The 27,870-nt window shown below is 41.7% G+C and overlaps 1 protein-coding gene across 1 annotated transcript in view; it reads left to right on the top strand.

The window, feature by feature from the left end:
- Nucleotides 1-19,673, top strand: part of LOC119442990 (advillin-like) — a 41,499-nt gene extending 21,826 nt beyond the window's left edge. Inside the window, 12 exon segments of the mRNA XM_037708097.1 lie at nucleotides 224-377; nucleotides 2,085-2,185; nucleotides 2,553-2,690; nucleotides 2,792-2,878; nucleotides 3,272-3,343; nucleotides 4,546-4,820; nucleotides 12,236-12,329; nucleotides 15,955-16,158; nucleotides 18,335-18,457; nucleotides 18,560-18,628; nucleotides 18,711-18,827; nucleotides 19,350-19,673. Coding sequence (XP_037564025.1) covers nucleotides 224-377; nucleotides 2,085-2,185; nucleotides 2,553-2,690; nucleotides 2,792-2,878; nucleotides 3,272-3,343; nucleotides 4,546-4,820; nucleotides 12,236-12,329; nucleotides 15,955-16,158; nucleotides 18,335-18,457; nucleotides 18,560-18,628; nucleotides 18,711-18,827; nucleotides 19,350-19,463 — 1,548 coding nt within the window. The 3' untranslated portion in view covers nucleotides 19,464-19,673.
- The last annotated feature ends 8,197 nt before the right edge of the window (nucleotides 19,674-27,870 follow it).

Genomic DNA, 27,870 nt, shown 5'->3' with positions numbered 1-27,870 from the left:
TCAAATATGATCATATAGTCAGAGAACTTTTGTCATTAGACTCAAACGAAGTGGCTTAAAGTGACCTTCCCTTTTTTAGCACACTAAAAGTGACTTCCTTATAACAGTCCACTAAAAATATAAGTGACAGAACAGCCCTTAAACAGAAATTCACGAAGAAAAATATGAAATAAGCAGCAATCGCAGTGCATCACTAAGGCTCCGCATCATCTGTGCTACACAGGGCTTTATCAAGAAGAAAGGATACCCACACTGCACGCAAGTTGCCCGTGTTGTCGAAGGAGGGGAACCTACAGAATTCAAGTGCCTTTTCCGATCGTGGAATGAAACAGATCATCCTGTTGGTGTTGGGAAAGCACACTCAGCAACAAAAATTGGTGAGTGTGTACTTGATTTGGCAGCCTGCACATTCTCTGCAGTGGCTACACTCCAAGAATGAAAGCGAAGATAGTATTTTTTTTTTTTGTAAACATGAAAACTGAAGGAAAATACAATGCCAGCAAGCATATGGATAAAACAGACATTGAAGCCAGAGAAAGCATTGGAAAAATCAATTGTTACGTTTGAAATGTAAACATAATAAGAAAAAGGGAAATGAAAATGGACGAAAAGACAACTTGTCGCAAGTGGGAGCCAAACCACGTTATGCGTGTTGTGCTCTATCAATTAAGCTACCGTTGGAGCCATCCTCCCGTCCACTTTCCTGGATATTTGTGTATGGGCACGAGATTAGCCCTGGGAGTGTTAGCCAGCCCCACTCACGGCCACGGCTGCCTGCCCATAAATAGCCCAAATACATGAAAAGTACCATGAAATCCACGACATCACATTGCCATCATGGTCGTAGTGGTATCAGTGCATTTTCATCTCTAATGACATTTTTTTAATTGGTAATCTATTTGTCTTCTTCCGACATTCTGCCTAAGTGTCATTTTTATTAATGAAAATATTGATGCACGTGAGCACAGCTACGTAGGCGAGTTTTTATTGCACGGTAGTCATTACTACATTATTACAGTAGAATAAATGATCAATTCTAACTCCGAGGGGACTGAACATTTATTCGAATAAAATGGAGTTTGAACTCAGGAGAGCTCCTTTAAATATATAGTGCGTGATCAGATCATTTGTGTGGTACAGCATGCAAAACCAGAACCATTACTGGGCTTGCATTGAAAAAGCTTTAGCTTTCCTCCTTCAGCGCGAGACATGTGCCAGAAGCAGCTTAGGTTCTGTATGAAGTCCAAGTCTGATAAGATTGTTTCTCACACGCCGTTTGTTGTGGGTGCGAGGGAAAACATGCAAGGGTGAGCTGAGAATGATGGTGGCTTGACACGCACCGTGCTTTCGCGTGCCCAATGTTGGAGATGATGCGATCGAGCGCACGCTAGGATGGGGGACATAGATGAGCACGCGCGGGGTAACGTGATCAGTGTGCGTGCTGGGGGCTGCTTCTTGCACCTTTTAACCCAGATGGGGAAGGAGGGCATGTGCTGTTCTGCTTGCTCCAGTTCAGTCTGGGCTTCCTGCGTGTCCTTCATCATTTTTACGGCACGCGACATTACGGTAGCTAGTGATGCATCGAACCTTCTCCTTTGGCTTGGGTTTGTCTGAGAAGCAGTGCATGGGAGTGAGAAACTTTGCTCGAAATAACCGTTGCGTGGTTTTTGGAGTTCGAGTTCACAGGAGTTTTTCTCCATCCATTTACATAGGGCTCTGCCGGTACCAACAAAGAAGTTCGAATTATCTGTCAATTCAAATCAAGACATTTCACATTATTGGGATGTCACTTTAGTTTCTTTTAACAAAATTCAGTGCACATTTTCCATTCAGCATTTGTTATAGTTGTACAACAAAAACTAACCTTCCAGAATAGTACTTTGTTTACACTATAAAAGCAGTCAAGTGTGCATCTAAATTCGATGAAAATATTAACTTCGATGGGATTTTGGCCCAACAATGCAAATCTCAAGAAAATGTGATGTTTTAACGACAGCACAATGTTACACAGGAAGTTATGAACCTGGTGCAATGCAGTGATCAGATAAAGTATACATTTCACCTTGTCCTTTATTTGTGTCCAGCAAAGACAGTACAGACCAAATTTGATGCCTGCACACTACAAAACAACCCAAGCCTGGCTGCTCAGATGCAGATGGTGGATGATGGAACTGGCAAGAAAGAGGTGAGTAATGCATACACAGCATTTATTCCGTGCCGCTTAAAGAGAGCAATAATTGACAAAGCATAAACCTAGAGACTACTGCTGCAGTGTCCATGGCCCAAAAAATTTTGTTTATTCTCATGTACGAACTGGTGATTCGATTATCCACTGGTTGCTCAGCTACTACATCTTTCAACTTCTTTATGCTTGCCACTCCGCTTTTGAAATAGTACTATGCACCAAGAAAAACTAATCATATTAAGTGCTGTTCTACAATGAACACTTTTGCTACATACAGAGGCTAGGAAAAAATTTAAGAGTAAAAATGAAAACAACTGTTTGAACAACTGTGGCAAGTGATGAGGATGAAACAAAATGTTTGTTACAGGTTTTCCGGGTCAAGAATTTGGAGCTGGTGCCTATTGATGTGCGAGAGCATGGAAAGTTTTTCTCGAGCTGCTGTTATGTTATTGCTTACGTATACGAGTCTGGAACAAAAGAAGAGTGCATCATCTACAGCTGGCTGGTGAGAAACATGATAGCATGGACCACTTGTGAAGCAACATTAGCGTGGACTTCAGCTGTTGTCATGTGTAATAATCTGTCTCCTCCTTTTTTTGAAATCAGGGGAAAAATTCAGCAAATGATGAGCATGTGACAGCAGAGGCCAAGGCTCTAGAACTGGATGACCGCTTCAATGGACACGCCACACTGGTACATCTTTTGCCAATACATCTGTGATTACCTGCAGTTATACATTTAAACAGATCAGGCAGGCCTGATTTTTTGCTACATTAGCAGTCAAGCCGCCGGTAAAGCATACCAACAGGGCTAAGGAATCAGTAATTAGGTTTCTTGCAGTTTAGATGTGGCTCAGTTTGAAGAGCTTCCAGTGACTTGCAAAAGTTTCAATTGCAGTAAAACTGTATTTCTTCATGACAACTAAGTGAACCTTAAAGCTCAGTTGCCCTGCTCATGTGAAACAGTGCTGCTAAGAAGTAATGAAAGTAATGCAACAGTTCTACTGGTAATGTAAACTCTGCTTACAAAATCTTAATAGTACTGTCACAAAAGAATCTTACTATGCTCGTCCCTTTTGGCCCTCAGGTGAGACTAGCCCAGGGGCATGAAACTCCACACTTCATGATGATATTTTCAGGACAGATGATTGTCTTTGAGGTAAGTGTCAAAGCCTGCTTGCTTTTACCAACAGTGCTAGAAGTAGCACTAAATCTCAGACTAAAGACAAGCTGTTCATTAAAATGCAAGCTGCTTGTTAAAATTTAATGTGCAGGAGTAATGAAAAAGCCAAGCAATCATTTACTCTAGGTTTAATGAACACTGTAGTCTAGACCCTGAAACTTTTCAACCCATAGTAGATGTGTCATATTTGTGCAGTGCTAAAGAACAAACAGGTGCACAGACAGAACATAGTCATTTAGTTGGTGTCAAAAATGACGTCATACGAACTCACCCAGCTGACTGATAGGTATTATGGCAAAGATGCATAGGTTAGCAGCTACTAGATGAACGGATAATTGAAGTACAAATCAAATCATGGTGCAAGTGAAGCGCTTTAATAGCCGAGAGTGCATTACATATCTTTTCATCATATTCGTGATAAGTGCAGAAAAACAAATGCAACTGTTGGCTGAACGCACATTACAGATACCAACTTAGCTACACATACACAGATACCAAGTAGTCATGTACGTGGATGTCACCTAGCCTAGAGGGTGTGAGCCAATCTGGCCCACAGAATAAAATTATGAACTCTTTGAACATATCGTCATCAATCTTGTGTACACTTCCCTTAATGCTCTGTGCTCTCTACTTTCCTGCCAGGAATGCCACAGTACACCAGGATGTGCATGCCATTCCTGCAAGAAAGTACTCGGCATGCAACATTAAAGAAAGGAAACACATGCAATATTGGCAGTTTGTTATAGAACAAAATAATTTCTCAAAAGGGTGTGAGTGAGTGATGAAATGTCGTTATTAAAAATAAATGAATAAAATCGAAAAAATTCGATGATAATTTACCCATAGATTCAGAGCCTAGGCTGTGCAATTCTTTTTTTTTTTTTTTTGAGTGCATGGTGGTGAACATAGCAGATCCTTCTAAATTGCTGGTTCCACATACAATTAGTCCCATGTATGTTCCCATTGCTAGACAAGGTGCTAATAAATATACTTATTGTACGAAGGTTGCTTGATTCCAGGCCTTAGCTTAGTGAAGGCCTCAACTATACCGGCACTATACATGACGTTTCTTCACTCGCTCGCCTGGTTGTGCCTTTACCAAGGCGCCAATTCCTTCCATGCTAGCTGACCAACAAAGTGCTCACGCTGTGTGATTTCTTTCTTTCCCTGCTCCCAAGGACGCTGACAGCAGCCATTACAACGGGGGCGGTGTGCACAATGGCAATGGTGCTTCAGATTGGGCAGGTTATGCAACCAACATGTACCTTCTGCAAGTGCACGGAACCACAGAGCACAATACTAAGGCTGTGCAAGTGCCTTTCACAGCTGCCTCGCTCAACTCGGGTGATGTGTTCCTGCTCTTTTCTGGCTCCACCGTGTACCTCTGGGCAGGACGAAAGAGCACTGGCGACGAGCGTGAAATGGCCAAAAAGATTGCTACGAAATCTGAAAGGCAAGATGTCTGGTCACCCTTCCTTGAAAGAGTTAGGCCCAGGACACTAGCTGTCGATGCCTTTTATGTAGAAGGATGGTATTTGGACAAGCTGGAATATGTTCGTATTGAAGCAGTGGGCACAAAATACAGACTACAACAAACTATGTAATCAAGCTATACCTATCACATCTCATGATCTGCATTTTGAGTGCACTGTTTCAGTATGATCTCCTTTTCCATAGACCTCAATCAATCTCAAATTGCAAATCTATCTGTTTAGTCCACCGTCCACTATCCCTGCTCTATCTATCTATCTATCTATCTATCTATCTATCTATATATATATATATATATATATATATATATATATTGTGGCATTGCTTGGTAACAATATATATGGCAAAGACAAACTCCTAGCACTCCCTGGAAAAGCATGCTTTTAATAATGAGGATGCACATTGCCGAAACAACACTTTGCTTAGCTTTTGACAAAAGTTTTTCATTGCTAAGGCGTGCAGCCACTTCGCATCAAATTATGCTGTCATCCTTAAGCTATTTTTAAAAATAACAATATAAAAAGAAGAGACTATCATTTCGTTTACAAATTGATGCATTTATATAATGTATGTTGATGACCTAGTTGGTAGACGACTTGGAAAAACGAACAGCGCTTAAAACGAGACCAAACAAAAACAAGACAGTGCACTGTCTTGTCTTGTTTAGCCCTGTTTTTAGCACTGTTTGTTTTTCCAAGCATTTATATAATCAGCAGCATTTACAAATACATAGTGAACAATGCAACCCATTGTGGCCCACCCTTCGCAGATATTTTCTGTGCATGTGCGAGAGATGTATTTTCAAACCACGATATTCTCGTTCACAGACTAGCAGAACAATGTATTCTTACCATCGAACACCTTTGCCTTTACCTCTCCAAACCCTACTACTTGATCGTCTAGGGTTCAGTGATGGCAAAAGCATTTGAATCGCAACAATACATTTTCTCTCAGCAGCTAGGTGTGGGGTCGGGAACCATGAGGACAACAAATTTTCCGAGGAATTCTAAAGCCTTTGAACTCGCGCTCCTCCCCTTGGGGAATCACACTTAGAGAAAGGAAGAGAGTCAATGGAGAAGAGCTAAAATCGCCGTTGGGATTAGCTGTATGTATGAAATAAATAAAATAAAATAAACTCCAAACAGCCGGGCAAGACAACAAACTTGGATAAAAATCCACTCTCTACCAGTTTTTCGTGAATGAAAAAAAAGATTGGCATTTTCTTTAATCTCTGCTTGACGCGAAAAAGTAAAGAGAAAGATAAGAGACCTGTTACAGCCCAGGTAACAGCGGATCTTCCAGTGAGTGGTTCAGCCACAGCTATGCACGGAAAAGGGCGAGCACCATTTTGCAAGTCGCCTATTGCTCAATCATGCTCCCGGCATTGTGGCCATGCTACATTCTTGTATATTTAAAATACAGGACCGAATCGTTGTGTATCATATGATGCAACTTTCACTCACTTTCGGTGACCTGCTTTCCGACTAGTTTCAAGAGATGTTTGGAGGGAACTTGTGATTATGGTATTGTAGTCCTCATCACATGATGCACATCATTATTTGATCACACTCATGAACCAATGAGGGAAGATAGTCAGAAGCAGGCTTCTTTCTGTGTTAGAAGCCTTTGTCAAAATCAGGCATCCGTAGTTTGCAGTAAAATATGGGTTGGCAAGTCCAAGAGATTTAGAAGTGTCCTGTCTTCCGACACCTGGCTGTTCTGAAGACTGCAGAGATGTTTTATTAGGATAGGGCTCTCAGCAGCAAGCAGCATGTGTTATGATGGGGTAGGTGAACCTCGGCTAGGCGATTGGCCACGGCCGTCTGGTGTGGAGGGATTGGGCAGGTGACTAAATGCTTTCTATGTTCATAATTTTTTTACACCTTCATTCTTGGTGCTGTCTATGCGCGTCTCCACCCCAACCCCCCTACCCCTCCTCGTATCCATCACCCCACTCCCCTCCTTAAAACTATTTTCCGTCGGTCACTGTCGCACTCTTCAAAATTCACCGGGTTGTTGAACGGCGCGGCAGCGCCTAACATTTTTTTTATTTCTGTTTACCTTCGTTTCTGTTTTCTGCTCACGTCTAACTTCCATGAAGCAGTGCGTGATGGACGTTGCAGCCTTTCACCTACCTCTCTCTCCTCCCACCTGCTTGTTGTGGCTGTTTCTTATCTTCCCGGGCCCTGTACCCCTGTCCTTGATATATTTTGCAATATGCAAATCAGCGTTCTGTAGGCCTTTCTTTCTTGCCATGATTTTTTTACTATTTTCATTCTTAACAATGTGTACAAACTAGTCTAACAGCAATTACTCATCAAGTTTATATACATAATGAAAGTCAGACAAGGAAAAGAAAGAAGAGAGCTTTCGGAATGCTTTTCTTCCGCGCAACATGGTCGACAATTAGGTTAAGTACCAGAAATTTGAAGCTCTTCGATGACACTAAGGTCTGGTGGGGAGCAACAATGTCCCCAAGTTTCAAGCACGCGCTAGTCCCATCTTTCTCTGTGTGTAATTTTTAGCACTCATACCCCCTCAACTGTTGTAGTTAACACGATTCAAAATGAGGTAGAGACATAAAACCTGATTGCACAAAGTTCGGTGGGAACATACGCAACAGATAGAATCAACAACATTTGAGTTGTTTCCTAATTATTCGGGTGCGTCTTGGGCTGTAAGTTGTCAGTGGGTGAAATGCAGTCCCTGGAAAAAGTATAAATAAGTGCACGTGTCAATATTCACTATTGTAAATACTGTATTTATTGTGAATTCTTTACTTTTTCGTTCCTCACGGTGCTTTCTCCTATTCCGTTCCCTCTTATTGCAAAACCCTCCTTGCAGGACAATGTTCAGTCAGGTGTTAGCCATTTATAGGGCGGCCAGCAAAATTCTTTTTTTTTCTTTTTTTGACAAGCACAAATGTAGTCACTTTTTCCACAATCAGACATGAGCTGACGCGTAGTAAGTTGCACGTTTCGCCTATTTGTTCTTGGTGCGATGGCGAAGACATTTTGCGTGTGTGTATGGGAGAGGGTATCGCCCTAATGACGACGGACTAGTCCCCCTGCCACATGGTACTGGTAACACATGGTAAATACCATGTATTTACCATGTACAAGCGCTGCCATTGTTCGTGCCACCTTTGCAAATATATCCTGGAAGTCTTTTTCCTGTAAGAGCCGAGCGCCTTCTTCAATTAGCACTTGATTTCAGGCATCTTTCCATGAAACTAACCTTGCACATTTTAATGCAGACCACTGCAATGCAAAATTTACAGCTGAAAACATGACACATAGTTTTTGCAACCTCGGGTTCGTTTTTCTCTTGCATATCGCGCTTGTTGCATGCCAAAATATTCTTGTAAATTATTTTGACGTGCAACTGACGTGAATAGTTAATAAAACAACCGCAGCTAAATCAGATAAGTTTTCATCAGAAATATAATGATGCCACAAATTAGCCTTTTTACCTGAACTAAGGATACATCAAAGCTGAAGTTGGAGCCTACAAGAGAGACTGCATAGTACATCACAATCAATCTTATGTTGAGATGAAATGTTCTTTCTCTGAATTAAGCTTCATTTTTTCACAATTTCTTTCATGTGCATCATGTGTTGCTTTAAATGGTGAAATTCAAATGGCACTCGGGCAGAGAAGCAATACTTTACACACGAAATATTTCAGACCCATTTATTTAGACCTAAAAGAATCAGACAGGTTTGAGTTTCCAGCTGACTGCATTCAGCATGACCCGTATAGTTATGAAAATGTTCCGATTCCGGCAAAAATTTATTTTTGCAGATAAAGATAATCAGTATCTTTTCTTAATTATTCTATTACACCTATTGTGTAGATAGTACCATGCTTCTGTGAGCACTTAGAAATGGTCTCTATACTAGTGCTGGTGATTAAGATGCAGAAATCATTGAATATTGAAATGGTCCGAGCGATATTTAATTTATAAAGGTTTTGGAACCTGCAAATAAATCTAAAAATGCAAGTAGAATGGATTACAAGGGCAACAAGAACAGCCTGTCCGTGTAGTACTACTACGGTTTACAGAATACTGCAACTCCGAAAGAAGTAGCTGGTGGCAGCAGTGCTGGTAGTGACCTCTTATTAACGCTTTGTTACATTATACCATGTATTTATTTTTTCATTGGAAACATTGGAAGATTGCCTGTGGCATATCTACTCTTCCGAAAGCCCATGCGCACATGCTTTGCTGATACTGCGATGACCAGTAGTTCATGCCAGTTTCCTGTTGGGTTCATGGAAACCATGAAGGGAATGCCGAGGGGAATGCCTCTGTGGATTTGTTTCAGCGAATTATTAGGGGGAGGGGATGTGAGGCGTCTCCTCAACCCAAATCCTATCGTAAAATGTTATTAACTCTTTAACTCATCACTTTATGGCACATGTTGCAACTGATAAATGAAGCCTCATTGAATTCGCAAGGAATTGTTCACTTGGGACAAATTTTGCAACTAGCAATTTTTATGCATGTACACTACGAATCATTTAACCTAATGTATTGAGAGATGGGGGCATACGTATTCATATTACCTAGATTCGGTGATCAAGCTGCAGAACAGAGTGCTCTGAATTATGTCCTTCTCTGGTTATATGGAACACACAGAACTGATACTCAAAAATTTACAAATTATGCCACTCGTCATTGTTAGGAACTTCGAAACAGCATGCTCAATTCATGCCATACTTTCAGACAATAACCCCCTTCCAAGTACCATTTTCATCACGCCACACACGCACACGAGAGCACAATTGAACAGAAGTTTTAACATACAACCTGTTATGTTTAATGTACCACCATGGTAGGCGCAGGTTAGCCTACATTGGAATGAAAATATGGAACCTTCAGAAGACAATAAGAGAATCCAAGATTTTCATATCTTCTTAAACAACTTACAAGGTATAATTCATGATGAGTATGTTTCAATATTGTAATAACTGATATTGCTATTGTTAATATTGTGTTAACAACGTTAGTAGAATCTGTATTTACAAATCACATTGCCTGTTAACATGAATTGCAATGGTGTTTTGTATTAATTTGCATCGGCCCAGAACTAGCAGTATTGCTAAGGGCCCAGGTGACTATACTGTAACCATGTATAGAAATAACCTGACGATGATGGTACTTCTTGAATGAAGTGCCTTTTAAAGCAGTATAGGCAAATTTAACTGGAACACAGATGCATTCCCTTACACGTTCTGGGGACGAATGCTTTAAACTGGTGCCAGCTTCTGAATTCTTCCAAGTGGCTATGCCTCTCGAACTTGCTATGTCTCCAATTTGCAAATTGCAATGTGTAAGAAAGTTATTAATTAAACGTTGATCACTTTCTTGTGCCAAATATCAATCTGGGAAGAAAAAAAAAAAGAAATGTGCTCCTGCCAGTGTCGTCACTGCAACAGATGCCCATTGGCTGACCAATTTGGCTGACCATTGCAGTAATGGTTAAGCATGCTCTGGTTCAATGCAGCATCACATGAAGCATTGCCAGCACTGCTGCACGCATGTGCATCTCTGGTATTCTGTTTATTTACTTATTATTATTTAACATACTTCCAAGGCCCGAGGGTATTACAGAAAGGAGTGGCAAATAACAAGTGTTTGCACTGTAAAAGAAAAAGATACAGTTATAATAAGTTAAAAAAAAAAAAAAAACATGTTAACAAAAGGCTTCATGAATGGCAGTCTTGAAGCTGTCGGTGTCGGTGATGATGGTGATGGAAGCAGGAAGGTGGTTCCATTCTTTGCTAGTCTTTGGAATGAAAGATTCTCTATAGGCATTAGTTCGGCACGATGGCACACCAACTTAGTAGTTATGGCCTGAACGCAATGATACGTAGATGAGAGCGGAAAAAAGAAATTCTTTCAGAATCTGATAATGATAGATTTTGTGGAACAATGAAAGGCGAAAGCATTTACGGTGCAAAGATAGTTCAGGTAAGGCAAGTGTTGCTTTCATTGACGATACGCTGGCATGCCGAGAATAATTTGATAGAATGAAACGAGCTGCGCGATTCTTGATAGATTCAATAGTTGCTGAAAGTGTAGTGTTTTTGGGGTCCCAGATAGAGCATGCGTAATCTAATTTAGGGTGGACAAGCATTTTATATAGATGTAGTTTTATTGATGAAGGTGATCGGGAAAAATTACGTAGTAAACCCAGCATGTGGTTTGCGTTGTTAGTAACATAGTCAACATGTATGTGTCAAGAAGGATCGCAACTGATGTGGATGCAGACGTACTTGTAAGAGGTAACAGAATCTAGCAGGATACCATCAAGAAAATATGCGCTGCTAATAGTGTGGCCCTGTCGAGATATTCGCATGCTTTTGCATTTCTTGATGTTAAGCCGCATCATCCATTTATTGCACCATGAGGACAAATGGTTAAGGTCTTGAAGTTTATGCTGATCAGAGGGTTGGGCTAGTTCTTTTATAGAGGACGCAATCGTCAGCAAAAATAATTATTGATGAAAATGTGATACAGTCAGGGAGGTCGTTAATGCAAATGAGAAAGAGCAAGGGTCCCAAAACAGATCCCTGTGAAACGCCAGATGAGACAGGAGAAAGTGTAAGAACTATTGTTAGCAGTGACAAACTGGGTGCGGTCAGAAGAAAGTCTTTAATCTAGTGGAATACCTTGGTGTCTATGTTAAGTTTGCTTAATTTAAGAAGTCATGCGCCACCCCATCAAAAGCTTTGGCAAAATCCAAAAATATGCAATCAATGTCAAAGTCGATGTCATTATGTATAAAGAGATCATTAATAAAAGATAATACATAGCTGCGTTTCACAGGAAAACATTTTCCTGAAACCATGCTGGCAGTTAGTGAAGAAAGAGTTGTCTTCTGGAAATTTGATTAAATGAGAATAAATAACGTGCTCAAGAAGCTTACAAAATATTCGATAGGATAACAGAGGAGTACACTTCCGTCATTTTCAGTATTTTTGAACCCGCTGCCAAAGTAGGGCTCATGATAAAAGTACGTGAATTTAGTGCAAAATTTTTTTGGCTATGAAATGGTCAACTGCTGGATTCTGATTTATTATATTAATGCTGGAAACCATATCTGCAACAATAATGAAACAGTACGAGCGTTCTATTTGAACTTGTGAAATGTAAATTCAAAAATGTATCTTTCACTGTAATTTTTATTCTAATAATCAACCTATTACCGCAAAATAAAAGGAAGTAACATTCTTCAAGAATACTTTATCTCACTAAACTGATTCAATATTTTTCTTTAGTGTCCCCTTAAGTGGCTGATACATCCAGCACATTAATATAAAATATTGATGCAATTGTTGCGGATTCACACAACCGCTTCTTATCTACAGGGAAATAATACTGGTGTCTGAGGGCCAGGAGAAGCAAGAATTCTGGGATGCCATTGGAGGAAAGCTGCCATACAACAGTGAGAAAAATGTTCAGGTAATAAAAAGTTCAGATAAGTGATACATGCAACTGACAGGTTTTATATTGAACGGTATACAACATGGACTGAACTTTCCATTTTCCATTACCTCCTTTAATGGCCTTTCTGGTGTAGTTGTGACAAGTGGCAAACATTTATGTATTCCAGTGTTTTATAAGTTAAGAAGTAAACATAACTTTGCCCAGCACACCTTGTGCCTTGGATGATAAAGCTTGCAGAAGAAAGTCATCAAGGGATATTCACTAGAGGGAGGATCTGCCTCCTGCTTCTCTACTACACCTCACAAGTTGTTTGCAGCACTGTGGAAACTGCAGGCCTCCTTAGCCAAAAGGAAGGCCAAATGCTTCTCGAGATGTGTTCTACGCCGCGTCATCTGCTCACCACCACAGCAATTCACGGTATACAACATCCATGCGCAAAGGTCCTAACATGTCACATATTGCTGTAATGTATCATGTATCAAGCAAAAATAAGACTTCCATCCCACTAATAATCAGACAATTACACCCGGAACTATATTCCTCTGTGCAAGGTGTACGCCTCGTACCTTTGGCAGTGCGGCAAACAACTTGTGAGGAGTGCAGAGTGTGCTGAGACTCTTGATCAAGAACCACAAGAGGCCACACCACAGGCAACAGATAGCTGCCAAGTCTTTGTAGGTACACAGGATTTGGCTCGTGGGGAGGATCTTTGATGGAATTCTCGATCTATCTCATGATCTTCTGGATAAGTCCCTCATGTGAATGTCCTTTAAATGGGCTGAGACACCAAATTTTGAGGCTATAAAAAGCCTGCAATAGGCTTCCTCTGTATTCAAGGACACTCAACATTAAGTGTTGGACACAGCAAATGTTTAAAATATATTTTAATTCGTTTCCGAAGAGTGTCTAAATGCTAGTTCTCGCGATCGAGGCCCATCGCTAGCGTGATGGACACCGAGGTCATTGTGTTGGAAGTGTAACGAAAGTTTTAGTGACGTCATACCACATTAGAGGGACGTACAATGAGCGGTGACCCACAGCATCGGGCAAGCCTAGAGAGCCTAGAGTCTAGAGTGCAGTGAGCCGCATCGGCTGCAAACCCACACTTGCTCGCCTAGTTTTTCTCAGTGTATTGCCGAACTAGCCGAGCATGTGTGTGCGAAAGCAGACGATGCAGCAGTGCGTACATCACAGCTTTGTGGGCCCATGTGACCAAGCTTCCTAGACAGTGACGTCACTGTCCAACTCGGCGGCCAGAAACCAAAACCGTTCACATAAATAATGCGATATTAAATTATTTATTGAGAATATATGATTCTTCGAGCATGTATCATGCTTCCTGGAGTAATAAGAAGCGTTTGAAACAAAGAATGCGCAAGCCACAACTTTGGTGTCTCATTAATTGAACAGAACTGGAGGTTGTGCTTAAGGGGTCCCTGAAACGAGGATACAGCTACAGTAAAACGTTCGCATCACAGTTTAAGTGAAGCGCCTCATATTAAGAAAGCTACGGACGATTACAAGTTACCCTCCTCCCTAACTATGCATTTCCTCCTCAACTCGTTCGCCGAGTGATCGAGGCTAAGCTCTGCCTTCGCTGACTCTACGTCATGTTGTGACGTGTTATCGTCTACTTCCGGTTGTCTTAGAGCCAGCGTGCGAAGGCTCTCCAACCTCTCCGCTAGCCGCCCGACCATCAATCCCCAGCGAGAGCAATCAAGCAGCGTGCGTTACAAGCATTCTGTCGCAGTGCCGAGCGTGTCCGGTATTCCGGTAACCACAGGCGAGCTGGGTGTTTTGATGGATAGGCAGAGGCGTAAACTACAGCCCCTCCATACCGCTGTGATGGAGCTTCGTAGATGTACGTGAACGGCCTGATGGGCATGCACGGTCCAGCCATCTGGTGGCGCAGAGCTTAACCAGCCAAATATAGAGCTAATATTCCTGTAACCAAGTGTAAAACATTTTAAACATCTAAAAAGACAACGTGTTCAAGATTACGCTCCTGCCGAAAATTGGAGCCAGCAGCAAAGTAGAAAAAACTTGGTTACTGCTATATTAGCTGTGTGTTTGGTTGAGCTTTGTGCCGCCAGGTGGCTGCACCTGTGCAAGCAGTTCACGTTTGCGCCTCCGTTCATCACGTAAAACATGGTAAAACAGCCAGTACTATTGCGCTTGCGTTTACCTGAATACCGGACACACTAAACTCTATTGTGGCAATCCTTCGACGTGAAGTGACGGCCGCAAACGCGCAGATGCTGGCGGCATTTGGATACCGACAGTCCGATGCGCTGCAGCCACTCCGCTCGTCTGCTGCCTTGCAGCGGGGCACGATGTGGCAGCTTAACACGTCGCCGATCGCTACGTTTGCAGCCCACAACGCAAGAAGGGCGAACCATGGTGCTCGCGAAAAGAAAGAACGCGACCAACACTGACCGCGCAGCTCTCGTCAACACGGAGCACGTTTTAACACAAGCAGACAACACTTCCTGTCGGCCGGAAGTGCTATAAACTATTAAGAACAACATTTGTTCACCATCATGTTGGAAAAATTAACGATGACGCGCCCTGGGCAGGCAATCGGATAGCTGGCCCTACTGACATGTAATGGTCAAATCGCATCACTTGGTCACAGAACTCAGACGATTGGCGTGCTGCGATCAGTAGCGATGTACATTTTAAAAACCTTATAATAAATTGCACGCTTTACATGGAAGCGCTTAGATGCGCCAATTAATGATCAGAAGGACCTATTTTAACGGCTCAGTACATTTGTACCAAATCGTCAAAATCATTTCAGGGTCCCTTTAAGGTGAAGGAAGCACAACAGTGCCTGCCATTTCTCGTAGAAAAATATTGAAAAAGCCTCTGTGTGTGGCCAAATATTTCACTGAACAAAGGATTTTAGTACTTGGAGAGATGGTAACTTGTCCGAGTGCAAGTGGCATCAGGAAATGAGAGAAGACTATTTTGTGTGACTAGGTATCTTGGCCTTACATAATAGCCACTTCTTGGCCAAGCACATGACCACATTTTCAGCTTGGACCAAGTCTTGTGCCAGTGTGAACATCTGTCCGTTACAGTTCTCATGCATTTGCATGCACCCCCCCTCCCCTTCTCCCCCCCCCCCCCCACACAAACACACGAATGAACTAAAGGACTCAGTTTTAGAATAGCACATGCTGGCGGGGCATCTAGCAGAGCATTGTTCATTAGCGTTCAAAATTAACATGGCTCCTTATATTCTTGTATTGCGATATTTGAACAAGAAGAAAGGTGCTTGGTAGGGGCTAGAAGACTGAATGTTCAATAAGCCATTTCATTAACCCTCCTCTGCATTCTGTAGCAGGTTTGGCACAGATACTATGCATGTTCGTTGTGGTTATGTATTCCTTACTCCTGGCCACACCTTTCAAGCTTAAGACCCATATCCTGGTGCATGTAAGCGCAGCTTATGTGATAGCACAGGCTGATCTTTCTTGAATTCTAAAGAGGTGCTATGATCCCATACTTTTTCACTTACTGCCCACTGCGGGCGATAAATTAGATTTTTAAATGTAGCGACTGTCAACTCAGTGCACAGTGATGTCAGGTACGGACATGCGTCGATTACATGCATCTCTGAATGGCCCTCATGCAGGAAGACTCGGGCATGAGGGCAGCCCGCCTTTTCCATCTGTGGGACATCAAAGGCAACTATGCTCCCCGCGAGATTGTGGACTTCGACCAAAGTGACCTGCTCGAGGATGAAGTGATGCTCGTGGATGCTTGGCACACAATCTTCATCTGGATAGGCTATGAAGCCAAGAAAGAACACCGCAAGTTGGTCTACCACAGTGCAGAGGTATGACCTGACAGTGATTTGTGTGACTGGGTCAGTGGCAACATCAGTAGCTGAATTGGCGAGATTTGTTCCTGACCTCTCTAGTGCAACAAAAAAAAAAAAAAATATTTGAGAAAGAATTTGACCAAGCACATGGTCTGAAACCTATAGAGAATTAATAGAGAAAGGGGGTGTTCACATGATCTGGCTTCGAATTGCGGATAACCTACTAGCCCAATTCTTTCTGTTGCTCACTATGCCTCTTATGGACAAAGGCGAATCCAATTCGGAACACAATGGCTAAATCCCTCCACATACCGGGTGCGCGTGGTATTTGAGAACACTATTCCTTATCACCATAGACACCAGCAGGCACATCATGTTTATCTAGGCGTGTGGCTTCTAGTTGGTTGACCCCTTATCATTTATACTGAGCAGTTTGTTCAAAGAGGGAAGCATACAGGTTGATGCAGGAAATGAAATGCCATGCAGTCCTCGTCACCCTGGCCGCACACCACAGTGACTAGGAAATTGCCACCTTTCTGAACGTAGCGATATCTTTCGTTTACAACTTGCGGACAGAACTGGTGTGTTCTGGTGGTGATGTGGCATCTGTAGCGAAAAGGAAAAAGCACAGTCAGCGGTCAAACGTCGTCAGAACCCCTGATTTTCTCCGGCGGCTGAAAGTCATCGTGAGTGACGACCCAGGGAAGTCAATGCGGGCCATTCCAAAGGAGCTCGAAGTCGCAGAGTAGACTGTTGGGCTCTCTGTGCACGAGGACTTGAGGTACCATTCCTATGTCATGAGGAGGGGAAATTCATGTTCGATAAAACTCAAGTCCAATAAAATTTCTGTCTGTGATGATGTTAGCCGTCGTCAGCAACGAGGGTGATGTCATGCCATCACACTTTTTTGGAGAAGGACTCCGCGTTAACTGATGCCGCCTACGTGGAGGTGCTTGCCACCGTTGTAAAGCCCTGGATAGAGACTGTTTCGAAAGGAAGACCTTATGTCTTTCAGCAAGATTCAGCTCCCGCCCACACCGCCTGCGTCACCCAGAAGTGGCCGGCTGACAACTTCTACAACCACATCACTCCGAACTTGTGGCCTCCTAGTTCTCCAGATTTAAATCCACTCGACTACTATGTCTGGGGCGTCGTTAAGAGAGAGGCCAACACACAGCCACATAATGCAAAAGACTCGCTGAAGGCCACCATTGCCGATTCAATGGCCAACGTCTCTAAGGATCATCTGATCCGTGCATGCAGCCGTTTCTGAAGCCAAATTGAATAGGTTATTGCTGCAGATGGCGGATTCATTGAGTAATTGTGGAAATAAACTGTAAGAGAAGTATTTCCCAAAGTTTGGTGAAAATGTCTATTTTTGCTGGAGATATTCTTCTCTGCCTGAAGCCAACATTGTGTACTCAAATATCTCATACACCCGGTATGGGCAGGGCACCGTAATACACCGGGTAGGTTGTCTCATTGCTCCCTTCAAATTTGCAGGCAATCACTTGCTTGGCATTTTACATTAAGCAGTTTGCTGTGGCCATCACCTTGTGGCCCATTTGCCATCCAGTTACATGGTTTTAACATCATATCAATGACAGTGGAAATGCGTCATAACGTATAGGTACTGCCAGTGTGAATTATAGTGTGGCACAAATTGATCAAGGTTATGGTTTTCTTAGATCTATCAGTTGGTTTGCAGCGTGGCATACATAATTGTGTATAGCTGTTCATATTGTAGTTTCTCATTTGCTGTCAGTTATGTAGAGAAACCGACGAGACAATTGACACCATTCCATTATGAATGCAATGACCAACTATAGTCAAGGGCAATATGTGATGGCAGCATCTAGGTGCTTTTAAAGCTGCATAGGTTAAATTATTTCAGGCCGTTATACTTCACAACAGAAGTAAAACAAAGGGTGCACACAATCTAGTCCAAGTATCTTATTTTCTTTAAATGTAGTTTTATAATAGTGATCTCAAATCAAATACCTCATGCCTCCTGTCACGTATTCTAGTCATATATACCTAGGGCAATATTGAACATCGCATAGTAATGCATTCTCATAACTTGCCCAGGCCTTCTTATTAGCATTAACTAGGGCTGTACCAATCAAGTGGCACTGCATTTCCATCGGCAGGAGTCAGCTTGATCATCTATCAAATCTTTCATCTTGCCTAGGAATATGTGCGCACCGATCCAAGTGGGCGTCCAATGACCACTCCAGTTGCATGCGTCAAGCAGAACACGGAGCCACCAAACTTCATTGGTCTGTTCAGCTCATGGAGTGACAACTTCTGGAAGGTAATTGCATGAATTGGTTGTGTGTACCCTCATAGAGCAAAACTGCTGTTGTACAGTGAACCTTCTACAAAACGAAATTTTCTTGCCTTCCCCCTTCTACAGACACTCCCTACATATCAGAGTATCAAAAATGAAATTGACGAAAGCAACCAAACAGCCCTGGCCATGCAGGTAAACAGTGCCTTTCCTTCTTGCCCCACAGCAACATTGTAACAGTTCTGAACTAAATATGATCCCACTAAAAACCTTGCAGCAACAAGCAGCAATGTACCGAAACTCAAGGTCGGAGGTGGAGAAGTTTCCCTTCGACAAGTTGCACGTTAAAAATCCTGAGCAGCTGCCAGCTTGTGTTGACCCTGCCAACAAAGAGGTAACTGTCTGGGCCTTCAAAGGCTCTTATCGACGTTAAGAACTACTACACAGCATCGCCCCACACCGTCTAGCAGTAGATGAATAGTGAACCCAAATTCTCTTCTAGACTAAAAGGCACATACTAATGAAAGCGTACTTAAAATGAGGGAAGTGAATTTTACAGTTGCCATTAGTGTTTCCCTTTGTTTTAGTAATGCCCATTCAGCCAGGTTTAGAAAACCTGGGAGCCCTTCGATAATTCAGCGTTACAATAACAGAACAGTACAGTGTGAATCTTTTCTTGGTCTTGTGCAGTAGAAAATTTTAAAGCATGTAGCCCCAGTGGGCACAATGTTACACATCAGTGCTTGTTAGTTACTCACTAGCCTCTCTTGTTCACACTAAGCCATCCAGAACATTCAAGGTTTGAACATTGGCAGGTCCATCAGTCAAGTTTTCGTTTACTTGCCGCTAATTACATCTTTTTCTTTGAGAATAGCATAATCATACAGAGGCTCATTTACTTGGTTTTGCTTTTCAGCTGTACCTGAATGATGAGGACTTCCAACGCATCTTTGCCATGAGCTACGAACAGTTTGATGTCCTGCCGCGATGGAAAAAACTTGACCTGAAGAAGAAAGTAGGGCTCTTCTGAGAAAAGCAATATGGAAGCCCGACGCAAAATTGGCTGCAGAGCTTGTACACACCCTCAAGCCAACAACCAAAGATTGATGCTGTGAAGCATCGTTTCTCTCAAGATTGTCTTTTGCAGTTTGCTGCGGGAGAAATGCAGAGAATATTTTATACCAGACATGCATTTCTGGGACCAAGTTTTAATAAAAGGCCAGATTCCAAGCACAAGTTACCACGATGAGCTGGAACAACTGCAACAGGTCTTGCATGCAATATATCACAATGCTACAGAACTAAACCAAGGGCGATTTAACAATGGATTGATTTTACAAAGCCTGCGCAGATAGATGCTAAGTTGGTTAACGAGACAACAAACCTCATAGCATTAGCGAAAGTTACAATTTTCTATTAATACAAATAATACTCAAATTCAAACGAGTTTCAGCAGCAGCTGTCCTTAATTACGAAAAAGGGAATTTGTTCTTGCTGGCAAAGATTCCCAGAAGGGTCAACAGAGGTTTCTGAAAGATCATTCAGTAGCCTAATTAACATTTTAATTATCAAAGCTAGGCTGGCATTGCCAATTGCAATGGTGAACTCATAATAAATAGGCTAAAGCATGCTGGCACAAACAGTTCCAACCCATCGCGTGTGCAAAACTGAGCCCATCAGAATTGTAATTGCCATCTTAATATATCTAACGGTAGACATTTTAATTCACAAGTTTTTTCACCACCCAATTCATGGCCGATCCCCTAGAGTGGGTTGCGCTAAGGAACAAGAACATCATGTGGCCGACGCCACGAAACAAAATGTTGCAGCGATGATGATGCTGAAAAATGGGCCCTTGCGATGACCAGTCATAAGAACTAACTGCTAACCAGCAGCAATGACTCGTTTCTTCCTCCTGGGTGACAAGCACAAACCAAACACAGCCGCCAGCCGTGTCACCTAAAGTTGATAAGCTTTAGCAAGATGCTATGGGATGGCACATATTGCAACACATCACCATGTGATGTAACCTTAAGTTGTCGTAATGTACATTCCTGACACACTTGTTTCACATGCAAAATTGTGCAGAACTCTTTGTGGCAGATGGCTTAAATAAGGGTTTCTTATCCATATCACTACTGCCACGGCCTTGTGGTTGAGTGTCTGAGGGAGGACACGAGTTCAAAACCATGCTGCCATACAAATGGGCACAGGGCACAACAAAATCCTGAATAAAGTGCCAATTTCCTGAGCTTGCCATTAGCTACAAACGCTCCTTGGCATTTGCAGCCTAACATTCATAATTAAAACATTAATAAGCAAATCTTTGTTAAGGGAGTTTTATTTTGTCTGCCCCTGGTGCAAATTTCAGCTGACAGAAACTATCATTGTGTCTTGAATCCTCTATTAATAACTGGAGACTGCAGATAACTGCTGTTATCTGGTGCTTCAGAATTAAAACACCAGATAACCAGGCAAATGCAGGTAGCGGCCATCTCGAATTTTTTCTTAGCCAGCTTGTTTAAGCTACATAGCTGTTCCTGCAGTGCCTCTACTGAATGGTGTTGCAGGGTCCACTGCAGGTACACATGGCAGTAGTAGCTCGCTAGTAATACTTTTGCACTATGAATTTCAAGTTTATCAAGGACCATATATGGATGCCTACAGGTGCCATCTACAGAATAAGATTTAATTGGTGGATCTCCTGATCTCTGCCACTAATGTAACAGGTAATGCTGTAGTTATCTCTTCTGAGTAATGACAGCCTTGTTCAGTATTGCATTATTAACATGCCAAACTCCACATCTAACCATAACTTTCAGTACTGAACAATATTACACACCTCAATGTGACCTCTTCCTTTAAAAAATGAAAAATTTGTGGGGTTCACTCATTTTCTTCAAGGCAGTAACTGTTTTTAGATAAACATTTCATTCGATTTGGAAATTTTTACTTTCCAAACACCTCTACATCTATGCCAGTCACATGGCAGGAAAGATTTACTGTAGAATCGGCACAATCTGAAATGCAAATGGGACAGTACAAACTAAGGGACAGTACAAACTTGTCTAACTGTGTGAAAGCCCAATGGGAGATCACATGCACTGGCAATTATGTCAATGACAGCCCAACTATGTACTTCTCTATCTTGTATAGTTCAAGGACTAATATGCAAAAATTGTGGAGATAAACCTACATGGCCAATACTAAAACTTCAGCAGGCTTCTGATAAAAGCTGCGAGACCATTGGTTGCAGGAAAGTGACATATTCATTCCAACAGGCAGGCCTTTGTGCTTTCTGTTTAAGACAGCAGTTTCGGACACCAGTCATCTTGTAGCAGAAAATTGTTTATCATTACAGTAATTGATATTCTTACAAAGCATACTGCACCAAAACATGACAGGTTAAAAATGATAAATTTTACAGTTTTTCACATGAATTTTGCACCTAACTCAAAGATTTAAATCTACACAAGCAAGATTAGCTGTTTCACATGCAGCGTACTTGCATAAAGTAATGCAAATTTATAACAAGGGTTTAGCAAACTTAAATGTTATGCAGCCAAAAGCAGATGACCATCTTCACTGGCACAGTCATCAACCACGTAGATACCTCAAGTATCAAAGACCTTTCAACATTAAAATGGTGCATCACATCTGCACAAGGCTAAGGTCCACTTTGCCAATTTCCTCAAAACTTGTTAGGTTTAGCTTTGTACTGTATTAAAAAATGCTGCCTACACTATGCTAATTGCTTCCTTTCTCACATGCTCAGAAATGTTGCGACTTAGGCACAAGACGAAACAAAACCAGAGTGTTCATATGACATGGTGGCAAGATGCAAAAACCAGAAACAGTGGGTGGAACATACATTTCAGAAGATCAGGCAGCACGTAATGCAATGTGCTGCTTCAGCTGCAGGCTGTAGACAATGCAACTGGAATTGTGGTCAGCTTACCTTCTATTATAGAACTTGTTGTGAGGCTGTTTGGTGCATTGTACATAAATGAAAACGGCGCACGGTAACAGGACAACTTGTTCTGCTAGTGAGCACTGTTTTTGTTCAGCTTGCCTTAGACCAATGAGCTTCACATCTATGATGTATACTGACTCACTAAATGCAAGTCAAGTGTTTAACAAAAACTTGTCTGGTCGAGATCAATTATAGCTAAAAAAACAAAAAGCAGACGCCAACCACAAATATAAATGAATAAAAACAAGATGTTTCAGTGCCCATACAGCAACCTTGTTCACAATGAAAGGAAATCACAGACAATTATGTACACATGAATAGATGTCGCAGGCAGAGAGCATAAACAGAAGGAAAACTGCCATCACAGCGGCGAAGCGTGGTATCAGTTGTCTGGATTAGTATTGACTCGAGATGAATATGCAAGTTTAGATTTCTTTCAATGGCTAGCATGTGTATCCTACCCGAGTCAACATCACATCCTTTTGATAAAGAATGCTCTGCAACTGTTTTGGCTCCTCTATGGAAGCTGAAACTTCATTTTTATGCATATATTTTTGTGGTCAGCATCACCTTTTTATTTTGACTATCACTCAGTGCAATTATGCATCTGTGAACAAATTCATATGCTTAACAAGTCTTCATGTGTTTCCAGACCTGGCAATTTTAACAGTTGAAAAAATACTTTAATTAGAAAAAAAAGAAGAAAAGAAAACAACCACTGAACATTGGTTTATTGCTCAAGATGTCTGTACCACAAAAAAAAAAAAAAAAATTGTATTTTGGAAGGGACGCTGTGAACAGGCACTCTGCTCTATATCTCTCAAGAAGGATCTGCACCACAGAAACATGGAAATGTTTATTGACTTTATTCAGAAACATAAATGGAAGCTGAAAATTATGTTGCCTTTATACACAGTGAGTGGGTGGCACTGCTGTGAGTTGGTCCAAATAATTCAACAGGTCTCAAAATTGGAAATCTTACAATCAAACCATAAAAGTTGAGTGCTACCATCAGAGTCTGCTTGGTGCAGGCACATGGTCAGGACCAATCCAATGACCTCGTGTCACCGGGAACCGCTCCATTTCCACTGCACCCGCATTCCACTGTCCTCATTGGCCAAAATTCTGTGCTCCAAAATCGAGCCCCTAGCTTGGTTCTCGTTATTTTTCTCACTCACTGCACAGCGAGGTCCTTGACTTTGGCAGCGTTGATGCCATGAGGTAGCATGCAAAGGTTTATTGACCAGCTTCCTTCTAACTTCACGTACAATGCAAAGCCTGAAGTTGAAAGCATGTTCCACATCCACTGCCATGGCCGTTGAGTGGTGCTGGCTTACACTCCTAGGGTAACCTTGTAAACACATAAATACCCAGGAAAGTTGATGGCAGGATGGTTGCCACTACAGCTGAATGGTAAAGCACTGTACACATAATGCAGAAGATGTAGGTTTGGCGCGCACCTGTGGCAGCTAGGTTGCCTTTCTGTACAATTCCTGCATTTCCATTAAATTTAACAATTAATTTCCCTTATGGTTTCTCTGGCTTTTTTGTCTGTTTTCATCATATGATTGTAAAAAAAAAAAAAAAAAAAAAAAAAAAAAAAAAAAAAAGATCGAGCCCATCTAGCAACACAAATGTCCCAGTACCTTTGCATGTTTGCTCCTTTTCCCAGAGTATCCCTCAGGTGGTGGAAGTCTCTCTCCAAAGACTTGTGAGCAGGGATGGCTATTCCACTTATCACTTGGACCTGGGGCCTACCATCTGAAAGCTGGTCCAATGTCTGATGTTCTGCCCCTGCATCTGCAGCAGACATGCACCTACTTTGGACATGTCCTAGCAGCGAGACTGTCCAAGAAAAAGTACTCAAGGCTGTTAAAGGAGCACCAAACACTATTTTAACAAAATAAAATGTTCACTACCTGTAGACAATGTGGCGATGAACATGCAAGCCAAATATTATTCCACTGCATGCAGTAGGGAGCTCACAGTCTCAAAATAGATTGCTTGCTCTCCTGAAGCTCCTTATCTTTCGCCACTAACGACAATGTCATAGCCAGCGCAACAAGCCCATAGATGCCAGCCATTGGGTGATTGTTCATGACCAGGAATTATGCATGCACACCCCCTCCAATCTTCTAGCAAGCAAGGAAGTGGCAGTTAATTAGTCCTCTGGCATCTTTGTCAGTTGCCAACCTTAAAGGGACACTAAAGAGACACACTAAATCTGCTTAGTCTGATAAAGTATTCTTTAAAAACTCATAATATGTAGATTATTAAAAAAGAAAATGAAGGTCAAAGTCCCATTTTTTAAAAATTTGTGACGAAATTCTGGCAGCGGTACATAAATATGACATCATAAATTTCAAGGTATTTTTAGCATTTAGGCCACATTGGCTCAATATAAGTTTCAGAAACTTCACATTTTCCATCTATGGCACCTATAGAACACAATGTACCCCATTTCTACCTATAAAAATTAACTAGGCCCTAGCAGATGCTGTCAAAATCCATGACATCACGGCAAACCGGTGCGGGATTTTCAAGCCAGCATCACCATAATTTTAAATCATAATTTCTGTGCCTTTCTTCAGCACATTTTCTGGCTTACCAAAACCTCCCCTCACGGTTAGAGTGGCGTTTTTGGTATAGTGGAAGGGTAATTTAACAAGTTAAATCATTTTTCTCTTCAGTGTCCCTTTAAAAGGCCCCTCCTGAGGTCTGGCCATCTTAAGCCGACAAGTGCAGTAAATACAATGCGTGCCCACGATCATGTCTGCTAAGAATTACATCGCTGCCGTGGAATTACATCGAACAGCGGAACGAGCTGAAATATCAAACTAAACGCTGTTCGCCCTTCTCCTCACGGGCGCCACGCTCCACGACCCCCCCCGTCTTGATGACGCATATGAGCAAGTGCACCTACGTACATGTCTATGCTGTGACGTCGCTCATAGTGACATGTGACAGTTCGAGAATTATTCAAGGCAACATCGGTTATTTGTTTAATCTGTTGCTTCAATAGACAAATTAAAGTTTAGAAAAATAATAAAACATACAAACCGAATGTCTGCATGTTTTTGTTTTACTTTGTACCGTAGCAAGAGAGATGCACTTTCGTTTCGTCTGCTTGTTCCCACGTCGTGCGCAGAGAACGAAACTGTCATTTGCTACCGTGTTCCAGCACCGTGATCATGCTCTTTCATCTTCTCGCATCTGCCTCATTGCTCGTGATTGTGGCACTGACTTAATACCGCTAATCATGTGTTCTCGTGCAGAGCGGCATGGAAAGATTGTCTATGTTGGCAGTAACGCTCGCCTCCTGAAATCATGGGTTCCCGGCACTTCAAATATTCCTATCTGTGTTATTAATTAACTAATTTGAAAAATTCTTGCAGTAGAACACTCCTTAGAGGGCACGTACTAACAACTTCCAGTGTATAACCAAAATTTTCTATGTGGCTTGGTGAGGGGCCCTTTAAGTGGGGGATGATAGGCAATTACCTTCAAAAAAAAAAAAAAAGAAAACAATCTTGCTACCATCAAATACCTACTTCACTTCATCAGGAATATATCATCCAAATTTCATGGCGAAACAACCACTAGAAGTGCTTCAAACATGGTGCCAAAGTTACAATCTACCTGAAAGACTGGCTCGGCTCGATGGCAATTTGATACAACTCCTTCTAAAGAGCTAGAAGCATAAAAAAAGTTTTTGTTTTTTTTCCTGAGAAGGTAAACAGAAGTGCGAAAGAAACAAGGAGAAGTGCAAACGAAAAGAGGACCAGACGAGTACACAGGACTGGTGCTTTACACAGGTGTGAGGATTGACTCGTCCTTGTTTCTTTCGCGCTTCTGTTTTCCTTCTCAGTTATGAACCAACTTGCCCAAGAAGAAGTATTACTAAGCAATCTCTTTCTTTTTCTTGCTTTTTCAATTGAAGATGTCACTTTAAAATTGATTTCAGCTTCTGTGGGTTATGAGTATTCACCGATAATAGCATTGCTGATTGTTGACGGCAGCACGCTTGTTTCTCTATCAGCGATATTGTTTGTTAGTTCAATTCTCTAAAATTTTTAATACTAACAAATTGGTCTTGTTCACATGCTACACTCAGAAGACAGGTATGCAGTCGTTTCGCATCAAATGTGAAGAAAAAGCATAGATTCTGCGTAAACTGGTATACTTCCATGCGTCAACAATGTGGTGAAGCCACACTCACGAGCCCACTAAATATCACTGGTGTCTCGCTCAATTACTCAAAAGCAACCTAAAGAGAAAAACAATAATTGACAGGAAGGTTTTTGCAAAGATATGGCTGGTAAGTGATGTAAATTATGTCGCTACTGCATTTTAGGCTTAATGGTTCCCAACTGAACACTTAACACGATTTCTGGAAAGCACTGTTCTTGCTCCACAAAAGGAACATTATCTCCGCAACTAACAAACATTTTACTGCGAGATTTTGCTGAATTGTATTTTCTCCAATGCATCTACTGAACTAATACAATTATTTTACCTCAAGTAAATCTTTTTAAATAAAATATTTTCCTTGTCAAATTGCCCTCATACTGGGATGTCAACAATAAAAAAGCTACTTTGAAACAAATTTAAAAAACGAAATTCTGGAGTTTTACGTGCCAAAACCACGATATGATAATGAAGCATGCTGTAGAGGGCGACTCCGGATTAATTTAGACCAGGTGGCGTTCTTTAACGCGCACCCAATGCATGGTACGCAAGCAATTTTGCATTTCGCACCTATCAAAATGCGGCCGCCGTGGCCGGGATTTGATCCCACGCTCTCAGGCTTAGCAGCGAAATGCTCTAGCCACTATGCCACCACGGCGGGTATGCAATGAATTACAATGTGAATGTTATTGTCTTAGTTCAGTCAAATGCCCACTTTGTGAACAATATTGGACAGAAATTTCAACACTCGATTGGATTAGTTATTATTTTTACATATTCTTTTACTAAAGTGCAAAGATTCCTGATAATATTAAATAAATCCCTTGACATGAACAAAGAATGATATTACTAAAAACATGCAAATTTTAAGAAATTTGCGAAGCTCTCTCAACATCGCACTTGAAGTACCGTGCCCCTCACCAGGCCCCACTGAAAGTTTTTGTTATATACTAGAAGTTTTAAGGCACTATCTAGGGAGCGTTTTACCGAAAGTATTTTTTTTCTAATTGGTTATTGGAGGAGAAAGTCGGTGAATTGTCCTGTTACCATGCCCCCAATGACTGTCGATGGTGTTGCAGGCAGTGCATCTTACATAGAGGTATTTGTGCACGTGACAGGATTGTCACGCTCGCCATGCTTGTATCTTTGCAATACCCAAACTTGGTGAGGGGCCTTTGTTAATTTCAACAGCAGTAGCATAAAAGATTACTTTCGAGAGAGCCCACATAACACCTATGTATTGGCCATAAAACATTTTAAGCTCACACCACTTATT

This window comes from Dermacentor silvarum, chromosome 2, assembly GCF_013339745.2.
Source record: "Dermacentor silvarum isolate Dsil-2018 chromosome 2, BIME_Dsil_1.4, whole genome shotgun sequence".
Lineage (NCBI taxonomy): Eukaryota > Metazoa > Arthropoda > Arachnida > Ixodida > Ixodidae > Dermacentor > Dermacentor silvarum.
Note: the sequence above shows the minus strand (reverse complement) of the source record. Positions and strands in the feature narration are given on the sequence as shown.